General features: G+C 45.6%; 1 protein-coding gene across 3 annotated transcripts in view; it reads left to right on the forward strand.

Annotated features, from left to right (window-relative positions):
* The first annotated feature begins 1241 nt into the window (after positions 1 to 1241).
* Positions 1242 to 12071, forward strand: part of fblim1 (filamin binding LIM protein 1) — a 39281-nt gene continuing 28451 nt past the window's right edge. For 2 of the 3 annotated variants that reach the window (XM_068017374.1, XM_068017376.1), the window contains exons 1-2: positions 8516 to 8768; positions 10548 to 10792. In XM_068017374.1, coding sequence (XP_067873475.1) covers positions 10561 to 10792 — 232 coding nt within the window. In that variant the 5' untranslated portion in view covers positions 8516 to 8768; positions 10548 to 10560. Of the gene's footprint in view, positions 1318 to 8515; positions 8769 to 10547; positions 10793 to 12071 lie in introns of those variants that run through there. The other variant, XM_068017375.1, reaches the window with a different exon arrangement.

Genomic DNA, 12071 nt, shown 5'->3' on the forward strand with positions numbered 1-12071 from the left:
CCCCAGGCAGCAGAGGGCCCACCCGCCACTGGTAAAATGCCAGTGGAGGCGGGAAGAGTCCCTTAAATGATCACTTAAGTGGCACAGTTAGCCTCTGATATGGCATGGCGGCAGAAGATGACCTCCTGCCTTCCCTCAGCATTTTACGTACTCCCCCCACCTACCAGCCTGTCCCCAGAAGGCTGGTAAATCTAGCCCCTTGATTCTACTGGGTAAGTTTGGAAAAACGTGCACAGCAACAAAAGTAAAAATCCAGAACACCAACAAAAAGGCTTTTTATTTACCTCAGACAGCGAAACCTCCACTGCAACTACCGCACCCCCCTCCCCCCCACCCACCCACCCCCAAACCTTCACACCACACCACTCACCTACATGACCCCAGCTGGCATGTGCTCAAGTGTGCATATCAAGTGAGAGGATTGGACTTGACTGTCGTGCCCTTTATAGTTAAATATTCTGCTGATGCTCCTAGTGTCGGCTCACAGCTAAAGAATGGTCATCTGGTTGAGGTACCAGGAGGTGTTCAGCCTCCGTGGAGCTGATCTCAGACTGAGTCAGCATCTTCAGGCTTGAAAGGGAGAAATGAAGTGTAGAAAGAGATAATGAAATCCTTGTGAAGTGAATGGTTTCAGTTCTGTTGGAAACATGGGAATGTCACTTGTGGAATGCAGCCAGACGGGGTTAGATTGATCAATATCAGGTTTAATGTATCAGGTATCAGCTTGGGCCCATAAAGAGCAATGAGGTAACTGACTATTTAATCTATTGATTTTGGTTGAGGAATAATTATCAACCAGGTCAACTCCCCTATTCTTTTTCAAATCGTGCCATGGGATCTTTAAGATTCACCACAGCAGCTGGAAGAAACTTGGGTTAATATCTCACCTGAAAGACAGCAACTACAACAATGTGACATTTCTTCAGTACTGCACCGAGGTATCAACCTAGACTAGATGCTCACATCCCAGGAGTAGGAATCAAACCCATGAACTTTTGAATCAGAATTGACAGCGATTGACGTCTAAAATAGATTTTAAAAATTGGAGGTGTAAACCCTATAATAATTTAAGCAACAATTAGATGCTAAATGAGAGACTCTCAGGATAAGTTAAGGGCCGAATGGCATTCTTCATCTCTAATTATCTTGTGCAATCTCTTTGCTGTTATTCTGTCTGTGCATGCCTGGCATAGTTCAAATTAAATTATATTTTAAAAATTGCTTTTATTAACCACAAACAGAGACCAGCAGCTGTGGCTGTGCAACAAAGATACTACAAGTCTAAACAGGACTGTACAGGAGTTGCCTGCCTCTGGGGTAGGTGCTGGATTTTGCTTTTTTGCCTTTTGATCATATTGTTACACTAACAGAAAGACAGAAATAACATGTCATTGGTCCAGTCAGCACCAACTGGAACTGCAGAGATCAGCTCATTCGGGCACTGGGTGATACAGCCACTTTTTCTCTTTTTTTATTCATTCATGAGATGTGGACGTCACTGGCCAGGCCAGCATTTATTGCCCATCCCTAATTGCCCTTGAGAAGGTGGTGGTGAGCTGCCTTCTTGAACCGCAGCATTCCATGTGAGGTAGGTACACCCATAGTGCTGTTAGTAAGGGAGTTCCAGGATTTTGACCCAGCGACAGTGAAGGAACGGTGATATAGTTCCAAGTCAGGATGGTGTGTGACTTGGAGGGGGACTTGCAGATGGTGGTGTTCCCATTTATCTGCCGCACTTTTCCTTCTAGCTGGTAGAGGTTGTGGGTTTGGAATGTGCTGTCCAAGGAGCCTTGGTGCATTGCTGCAGTGCATCTTGTAGACGGTACATACTGCTGCCACTGTGCGTCGGTGGTGGAGGGAGTGAATGTTTGTGGATGGGGTGCCAATCAAGCGGGCTGCTTTGTCCTGGATGGTGTCGAGCTTCTTGAGCTTTGTTGTAGTTGCACCCATCCAGGCAAGTAGAGGGTATTCCATCACACTCCTGACTTATGCCTTGTAGATGGTGGACAGGCTTTGGGGAGTCAGGAGGTGAGTTACTCGCCACAGGATTCCTAGCCTCTGACCTGCTCTTGTAGCCACGGTATTTATATGGCTACTCCAGTCAGTTTCTGGTCAATGGTAACCTCTAGGATGTTGATTATGGGGGATTCAGTGATGGTAATGCCATTGAATGTCAAGGGGCAGATGGTTAGATTCTCTCTTGTTGGAGATGGTCATTGCCTGACAAAAGTGTGATGCGAATGTTACTTGCCACTTTTCAGCCCAAGCCTGGATATTGTCCAGGTCTTGCAGCATTTCTACACAGACTGCTTCAGTATCTGAGGAGTCACGAATGGTGCTGAACATTGTGCAATCATCAGCAAACATCCCCACTTTTGACCTTATGATTGAAGGAAGGTCATTGATGAAGCAGCTGAAGATGGTTGGGCCTAGGACACTACCCTGAGGAACTTCTGCAGTGATGTCCTGGAGCTCAGATGATTGACCTCCAACAATCACAACTATCTTCCTTTGTGCTTGGTATGACTCCAACCAGCAAAGAGTTTTCCCCCTGATTCCCATTGACTTCAGTTTTGTTAGGGCTCCTTGATGCCATGCTCAGTCAAATGCTGCCTTGATGTCAAGGGCATCTTACCTCACCTCTTGAGTTCAGCTCTTTTGTCCATGTTTGAACCAAGGCTGAAATGAGGTCAGGAGCTGAGTGGCCCTGGCTGAACCCAAACTGAGCATCACTGAGCAGATTATTGCTAAGCAAGTGCTGCTTGATGGCACTGTTGATGACACCTTCCATCACTTTACTGATGATTGAGAGCAGACTGATGGGGCGGTAATTGGCCAGGTTGGTCTTGTCCTGCTTTTTGTGGACAGGACATGCCTGTGCAATTTTCCACATTGCCGGGTAGATGCCAGTGTTGCAGCTGTACTGGAACAGCTTAGCTAGGGGTGCGGCAAGTTCTGGAGCACAGGAATATTGTCAGGGCCCATAGCCTTTGCAGTATCCAGTACCTTCAGTCGTTTCTTGATATCACGCGGAGTGAATTGAATTGGCTGAAGTCTGGCATCTATGATACTGAGGACTTCAGGAGAAGGCTGAGATGGATCATCAACTTGGCACTCTGGCTGAAGATTGTTGCAAATGCTTCAGCCTTATCTCTTGCACTGATGTGCTGGGCTCCCCCATCATTGAGGATGGAGATATTTGTGGAGCCACCTCCTCCAGTTAGTTGTTTAATTGTCCACCACCATTCATGGCTGGATGTGGCAGGACTGCAGAGCTTAGATCTGATCCATTGGTTATGGGATTGTTTAGCTCTGTCTATCACATGCTGCTTACGCAGTTTGGCACACAAGTAGTTCTGTGTTGCAGCTTCACCTGGTGTCAACCTCATTTTGAGGTATGCCTGGTGCTGCATGCCATCCTGCACTCTTCATTGAACCAGGGTTGGTCTCCTGGCTTGATGGTAATGGCAGAGTGGGGGATATGCCAGGCCATGAGGTTACAGATTGTGGTTGAGTACAATTCTGCTGCTGCTGATGGCCCACAGCACCTCATGGATGCCCAGTTTTGCATTGCTAGATCTGTTCAAAATCTATCCCATTTCGCACAGAGGTAATGTCACACAACACGGTGGAGGGTATCCTCAATGTGAAGGCGGGACTTCGTCTCCACAAGGACTGCACAGTGGTCACTATTACCAATACTGTCATGGACAGATGCATCTGTGGCAGGCAGATTGGTGAGGACGAGGTCAGGTATGTTTTTCCCTCACCACCTGCCCCATACCCAGTCTAGCAGATATGTCCTTTAGCCAGCAGTGGTGCTACTGAGCCAATCTTGGTGAGGGACATTGAAGTCCCCCACCCAGAGTACATTCTGCACCCTTGCCACCCTCAGTGCTTCCTCCACGTGGTGTTCAACATGGAGGACTACTGACTCATCAGCTGAGGGAGGGCAGTAGGTGATAATCAGCAGGAGGTTTCCTTGCCCATGTTTGACCTGATGCCCTGAGACTTCATGGGGTCCAGAGTCAATGTTGAGGACTCCAAGGGCAACTCCCTCCTGACTGCATACCACTGTGCCACCACCTCTGCTGGGTCTGTCCTGTCAGTGGGACAAGACATATCTGGGGATGGTGATGGTAGTAACGTATGATTCCGTGAGTATGACTATGTCAGGCTGTTGCATGACTAGTCTGTGGGACAGCTCTCCCAACGTTGGCACCCCCCCCCCACCCCCCCACCCACAAGAGGTGTTAGAAAGGAGGACTTTGCAGGGTCAACAGGGCTGGGTTTGCCATTGTTGTTTCCGGTGCCTAGGTCAATATTGGGTGATCCGTCCAGTTTAATTCTTTGCGATTGATTTCGTAGAGGTTAAATACAACTGAGTGGCTTGCTAGGCCATGTAAGAGTCAACCACATTGCTGTGGGTCTGGAGTCACATGTAGGCCAGACCAGGTAAGGACAGCAGATTTCCTTCCCTAAAGGACATTACTGAATCAGATGGGTTTTTACAACAGTCGACAATGGTTTCATGGCCGTCATTAGACTATCTTTAAATTACAGCTTTATTAGTTGAATTTAAATTCCACCTTCTGCCTGCAGTGGGATTCAAACTCATGTCCCCAGAGCAATACCCTGGGTTTCTGGGTTAGTAGTCCAGTGACTATACCACTACACCACCACCTCCCTGGCAGAAGTGATAGATTTTTGGACAAGCTGTTGATCTAAGGACGTCTCACACATCACTGCAAATCAGAAAACCAACACAGCCCAGAGTTAGAGAGAGCATTGAGGGCTGACAGTGACCAGGATAGTTATGGTACTACTGATAATGGACACAACCAGGACTCAGGGCAGACACTACATAGGGTGGGCACCACTGAGAGCAGATAGCACCTCACAGCACCAAGATCAAAAACAGACTATTATGAGCACAATCGAGCATACAGGGGCTGCTGTTACTGAGAATGACACCACTGAGAGGTACAAATCTGGGACAGACACTGGGCAGATATCACTGAGCCAGCCAGTTTCAAACCAGCCATTCTGCTGAGTATAAAGAAGACAGGTGAGGATATTACCATTGAATGTTACTGATCAACGCCTGTTACTTTGTAGAATTCTGTTTGAGATATGGAGGTGATTACCCACTGCAGCCAGCAGTATAGTGCTGAAGGAAAACAATAACACTGTGACGACCCTGAGGATCTGTTTGTATGAGATCAAACGTGTTGACATTTTGAATCAAAATTTACATCTAGGCCAGTATTGTAACAAATCAAGAATTCCCCTGTAACTGCTTTCTGGGAGAGATTTTTTCTGAGGAAAAGGATAAACAATATATTTAGGTTTGGTATTGGTCTACAGAGCTGATAGGGGTCTGATGAAAAATCATCAACTTCAAATGTTAACTCTATTTCTGTCTCCACACATGCTGTCTCCTGACATGATTATTTATTACAAATGTAATAATCACATTAGGCAGCTGATTATATAAAGTTCTCGAGTCATTACGGCACAGAAGGAGGCCATTCAGCCCATGCCGGCTCCCTAAAGCAATCCAGTCAGTCCCATTCCCCAGCTCTATCCTCATAACCTTTCCAGTTTATTTCCCTCAAACGCTCATCTAATTTTCTTTTGAAATCATTGATCGCCTCCACTTCCAGCACCCTCGTAGGCAGTGAGTTCCAGCTCATTACCACTCGCTGTGTTTAAAAGTTCTTCCTCACATCCCCCCTGCATCTTTTGCCCAAAACCTTAAATCTGTGTCCCCTAGTCCTTGTAGCATCAGCTAATGGGAACAGTTTTTTTTTTGTCTACCTTATCTAAACCTGTCATAATCTTGTACACCTCCATCAAATCTCACCTCAAACTCCTTTGCTCCAAGGAGAACAATCCCAGCTTCTCCATCCTAACTTCATAGCTAAAACCCCCCATCCCTGGAAACATTCTGGTAAATCTCCTCTGCACCCTCTTAAGGATCCTCACATCCTTCCCAAAGTGTGGTGACCAGAACTGGACGCAATACTTTAGTTGTGGCTCAAGGTGTATAAAGGTTCAGTATAACTTCCCTGCTTTTGTGCTCAATACCTCTATTTATGAAGACCAAGATCCCATATGCTTTGCTAATTACTCTCTCAATATATCCTGGCACCTTCAAAGGTCTATGCACATGAATTCCCAGGTCCTTCTGTCCCTGTATACTCTTTAGAACTGTGCCATTAAATCTATATTGCCTCTCCCTATCGCTTCTGCCAAAATGCATCACCTCACACTTCTCTGTATTAAATTCCATCTGCCACTTGTTTGCCCATTCTGCTAGCCAATTTATGTCCTGCTGCAGTTTTATGTGTTTGTTTTTTTAGGAGTACTTACAATTTTTCCAGATGACCCAGTCCACTATCTGTTTTTGTTCTGTTGCCATGTGTTTGAGGCACTCAGATTCCAGTTTTTAGGCTGAAGCATAAAACTACTCTAAATTCGACAGTAAATTGGAAATCCCATTCAGAGAGAAAGAAAGAACTTGCATTTATATCACACCATTCATGTCCTCAGGACATCCCAAAGTGCCATACAGCCGATTAAGTATTTTTGAAGTGTAGTCACAGGTACAATATAGGAAAACACAGCAGCCGATTTGCACACAGCTAGGTCTCACGGACAGCAATGAGATAAATAACCAAATTTTGGTGTTGGCTGAAGGATAGATGTTGGCTAGGATACCGGGAGAACTCCCCAGCTCTTCTTCAAATACAGCGCTGGGATCTTTTATATGCACCTTGGAGGGTAAACTGGGCGTTCATTTAACATCTCATCCAAAAGACAATACAGCAATTCCGCTGGTGTCAGCAAAATGATGTGCTCAAGTCTCTGGAGTGGGCATGAACCTAGAATCATCTAATTCAGAAGTGAGAGTGCTACCACTAAGCAAAGGCTGATACGTTTTGGATGGAGAGACCAAAGGAAGGCTGGTATGAGAAATGGGACACTGTCACACTGATGCTGGGGGTGAGATATATTATTGAGGTGCTGTAGAGTGATCACTCTGTATCTAATCCTGTGTGTACCTAACCTGGGAGTACGTGATGGGGCAGTGTAGAAGGAGCTTTACCTTTGTAACTAATCTGTGCTTTAGCTGACATTGTAGTGTTTAATGGGGCAGTGTAGAAGGAGCTTTACTCTGCTTATAACATGGGCTGCACCTGACTTGGGGGTGGAATTTTATGCTGGCGGCAGGGGGTCTCGGCGTCGGGGGGAAACCAACGTAGAGATCCCCGCGTCATCTCTTGTATGGAAGGCCTGCCGAATTTAGTGCCAATCAGGCACTTAACTTGACATCAGAGGCCGGCAGCTGCAGCGCCATCACAGTGGTGGTGGCTGCTGCTGTAGCACCTGCAGGGACCAGACACCGAGGAGCGGCGCTTGAACCAGGATTGAGGTAGGTCAGGGTGGGGGGGTTCTTGTGGGGTGGGGACCATGGGGAAGGGGAGGTCGGTAGCAAGGGCAGGGGGTGGCCCTCAGTGGGCACCCCACTTCCTGATGCTGGGACACTCATTCAGGCACCAAGTGCATTTGAATGAGTGACCCCTGCAACCGGGAAGCAGCCCACGCGATTTCTCGTACCATGCTTTTCGTGCGGCAACAGGGCTGCCTGCCGCACAGGTAATTGCGGCTGTGGTGGGAAGAAGACCTTATTTAGGGATTAATTACCCAGTTAAGGGCCTCAATTGGCAGCGGAGCGGAAAGGCCGTTCACAGGCCTTCCCGCCCCTGGCTAAATTTCGGTGGAGGTGGGATGGGGGCGGGGCCACCCATTCCACCCTGGGAGTCACTCATAGAATCATAACGGGACATCGAGTATCTGAAATGGAAAGTATTTCAGACATAAAGGGATATGGGGATAGTATTGGAAAAAGGCATTGAAGTGGATGATCAGCCATGATCGTATTGAATGGCGGAGCAGGCTCAATGGGCTAAATGGCCTACTCCTGCTTCTATGTTCCGCGGACTAACATTCCCCCAATTTAATGGAGAAAAGTTCACAAAAAAAGGTACTTCAGATCCCACTTTGTTGTTTTGCCCCTCATGAGTCTTGACTCTGAAGAAACTCTTCCAAGAACTGGCCTCAATAGGAGAGTCTTAAAACAAAGCGCTGACCAGGGCTTCTGGCACTTACAGGGTTAAGTGAATTGCTGTTTCTCATCCCCAGTTGGTAGTCAATTTGAAGGAAAGGAAATTCTAGAATGGGTGGAAGGTTAATGTTCTGTTCAAATTGTTCATCTCAGACTTTTCCTCCCCTTTAAGTAAAATTAACCATACAGATTTGAACTGAGACAGGAGTATTTATCAGCTAATATCCATATAAATGCTTCAGTTGGAGCAGTTTATGCAAAACCAACAGCAGAACAGGCTATTTCTTGTCAGAGACACGTCATCTGCCAACCAACTTCCAAAGAAATCAAGCTTATCTTGGAATCACTATATAATGTATTTATGACAGCAGTGTGTGACTGGATGGAAACAGAGTCTGTGTGGAGTGGTAAGGTTAGAGAGCAGCTTCCTGTTTCCTGTACTAATGCCCCAGGAATTCATTTTCCTTTTATGGTAAAGTGAAGCAGAGATAGGCGGACAGACTTTCCTGAGAGAGGGAGTGAGATGATTAGAAGCAGTTCAGGCTCACAGCAGTTCAGTCTCCAGGCTCTGAAGGAGGTGTGCTAGTGGATCAAAACCTGCAAGGCTGTACCCTCAGACTGTAAAATCACTCCTTTGGTAAGTGCTCCAGTGAACTGTGAATGGAATGGGTTTCTAGCCAGTAGGATACCTTAGTTATAGTCTGGGTTACCTTCAGGCAGACTTCAGCATCTATATACGACTGTAGACAGCTCTATACAAATGTGTCTATTTTACCTTTGTTCCTGCAACGTTATCTCCTTTGGGTACAGGTTTACAGGACCCAGGCAGCCTGTGGCACCTCATTCATATGGTTATTCTTCATGGATGAGCCCAAATAGTGAGTGTCGGGCAGCTGTTTGACCATACCTCTCCTCAGCTGATATTCACACACATGCATGCAAACATCAATGGGAATCCTGGCAGATTTATTTCCCTTACCTATCTCTGGGGCACCAGTCCAATTACAACCTCCCACTACCACTCCAGTGAAGACCAGCTAACAAAGCGCATACCCGGATTTGAACCTGGGACCTACCTGATCTGTATGTACTATACTGGGTGGGGCATTATATTGAGTGATTTAGTAAATGTTTGATGTGTGGTTACCTCACGCTGTAACAGTTTCATGCAGGTCCCTATAGCTTACATATCCCCAGTATTCCCTCGGTCAATTTCTACTGACCCTGAATCCTATTTGTTAGCAAGAATTAAGGACCATGAGGTACAAAATGTTGGATATGTGTCTATGGATTTGTATTCTGTTTCAAGGACTGTGGTTACCACTATGATCTTCAAACTGAGGACAGAGAACAGGGCAGTCCGGGTCCTCGCTGTCACGAGTATGGTGTTTAATTATAGCACCTGGCATGTGACACTTTAACACCCTTAAACCAAAATATATCTGTACTGGTGCCACAAAGACCTGGTGCAGTTTATGGGGCTGCAAAAGTCTGGTTTACAATCTCGCTCACTAAATTTGTTAGTTGAGTCTTGCTAAAAGTGAAAGTTTCCTCGATCCAGTTCATTCCTAAGTAACAGTTGAGACTAGTATAAAAGGACACGCCCTCCCCAGCAACCTCTTTGTCTTCAGCTCATGCATTAAACCACTTCCACTAAAATATTTCTACTGATTTGGATTTATAATTCGGTAAAAACGTAAGTGACATGGTGAGGGGAAGGCTGGATCTGGTGGCTAAGGGTATGGACATAGTAAATGCGTCACAAGGATTACCTCTGGTTGGTATTTGCAGCAAAATTGTAAATGCAAATACACCACCATGAGGTCAGTTACAGGCAGTCACTGTGTTTAAAAGTCCCCTCTGAACTCCTGAGTGGAATTGTTTGCTTTTCGCTCCAGGATATGTAATTCTTTTTCTTTCTGCAGTTGCCAAGGAGACAACTTATCTCACTAGGTGTGTCAGTTTAGTTGATCAAAGATTGGTAACTGACTCCCAAGCTTCTACTGACAACATTCTGAAATTAATTACTGGAAGGTTTGCAGGTCTGACCTGGGGAGGAGCCTATCTCTTATTGGCCCTTGTCTGTGGGTGGGGCCTAGCTCCTCTCCTGACAGCTGCCTAGCTTGAGATTGGGAATTGGGTGAATTGGGGAAACGGTCCTGCATTCTTTTATTCTGGGGCATGGTACGGTGATAATTCAATGTACAATACACTATCACATGAGTTTGTTCTGAAAGAATTCTTAAAAGAACTAATTTCTCTGAGCTCCTCTCTTGACTCTTAAGTTCCAATAGCACCAGCCATCCTCACCCTGTTACAGCTGACACCATTTATTTTTAACAGCGAGGACGTTGCAGAGGAATGGATGTACCCTGAGCCAAGCGGTAGTATTGCACTGTGTTGTGTGTGTTTTCAGATATATATGAAGGATGTCTCAGGTGAAGAAAGTCTCCTCAGTTTACATTCAGCTTGCAACTCCCGGGAGGATTAATACTCCAAAGACATACAGCTCTCCTGAAGCCTCAAGGGTGGACACTAATGCACATCAAAAACTAGTGCCATCAGCACCCAGGTCTGGGAGCTACCCAAACAGATATGGAAACAAGGGGATGAAAGGAATGGTAGGGACTATCCCATCAGCCTTCAGTCCTGCTGACAAAGGTAAGGGGAGGCACTGTGTCTGTCTGTTTTAGTTACTCTCTACTTCTCAACAGTGATGGACTCAAATGCTATAATTTACTGTGGGGGTCTCTGGACACATAGCTGGGAGTGGTGATGCTGTAACAATTGTCCATATTGGAATTGTTTGGGATGTAGGATGGTGGAGGTGCAGGTGAAAATAAGCAGAGAAGAGGCAGTATACTACAGGGATTTGATTGTAAGACTGCCCCAATGATCTAGAGGAGAAATACATTGCCTGTTTTGTTACTGAACTATACAGATGAGGAAAGTCCCAGTTCAATTACTTGTCAATGCTGAATTAGCAAATCTCAACGAAGTAGTGCTTGGGGCTGCTACATCACCCTCAGTACCCCTGTGCTAGGCAGAGGAAAAATCAACCAGGATTTATGCTCTTTACTTATCATTATACAAACATACGAATTAGGAGCAGAAGTAGGCCTTTCACCCCCTTGCTTATCAAGAATTTATCTACCTCAGCTTTAAATATATTTATAGACTCTGCTCCACTGTCTTTGGAGGAAGAGAGTTCCAAGGACTCATGACCTTCTGAGAGAAAAAATTTCTCCTCATCTCTGTCTTAAATGAGCGACCCCTTATTTTTAAACAGTGACCCCTAGTTCTAGATTCTCCCACAAGAGGAAACATCCTTTCCACATCCGGCCTGTCACGACCCCTCAGGATCTTATATGTTTCAATCAAGTCGCCTCTTACCTAAACTCCAGTGGATAAAAGCCTAGCCTGTCCAACCTTTCCTCAGAAGACAACCTGCCCATTCCAGGTATTAGTCTGGTAAACCTTCTCTGAACTGCTTCCTGTTTACATTTACATCCTTCCTTAAATAAGGAAACCAATACTGCACACAGTTCTCCAGATGTGGTCTCACCAATGCCCTGTATAACTGAAGCATAACCTTCCTACTTTTGTATTCAATTCCCCTCACAATAAATGGTAACATTCTTTCCTAATTACTTGCTGTACCAACCTTTTGCGATTCATGCACTGGGACACCCAGATCCCTCTGTAATCTCTCACTATTTAGATAATATGCTTTTTTATTCTTTCTGCCAAAATGGACAGTTTCACATATTCCCACATCATACTCCATTTGCCAGATCTTTGCCCACTCACTTAACCTATCAATGTCCCTTTGCGGCCTCCTTATGTCCTCTTCACAACTTACTTTCCGATCTATCTTTGTGTCATTAGCAAATTTAGCAACCATTCCTTCAGTCCCTTCATCCAAGTCATTTATATAAAT

Source organism: Heterodontus francisci, chromosome 37 (assembly GCF_036365525.1).
Source record: "Heterodontus francisci isolate sHetFra1 chromosome 37, sHetFra1.hap1, whole genome shotgun sequence".
Classification (NCBI taxonomy): domain Eukaryota; kingdom Metazoa; phylum Chordata; class Chondrichthyes; order Heterodontiformes; family Heterodontidae; genus Heterodontus; species Heterodontus francisci.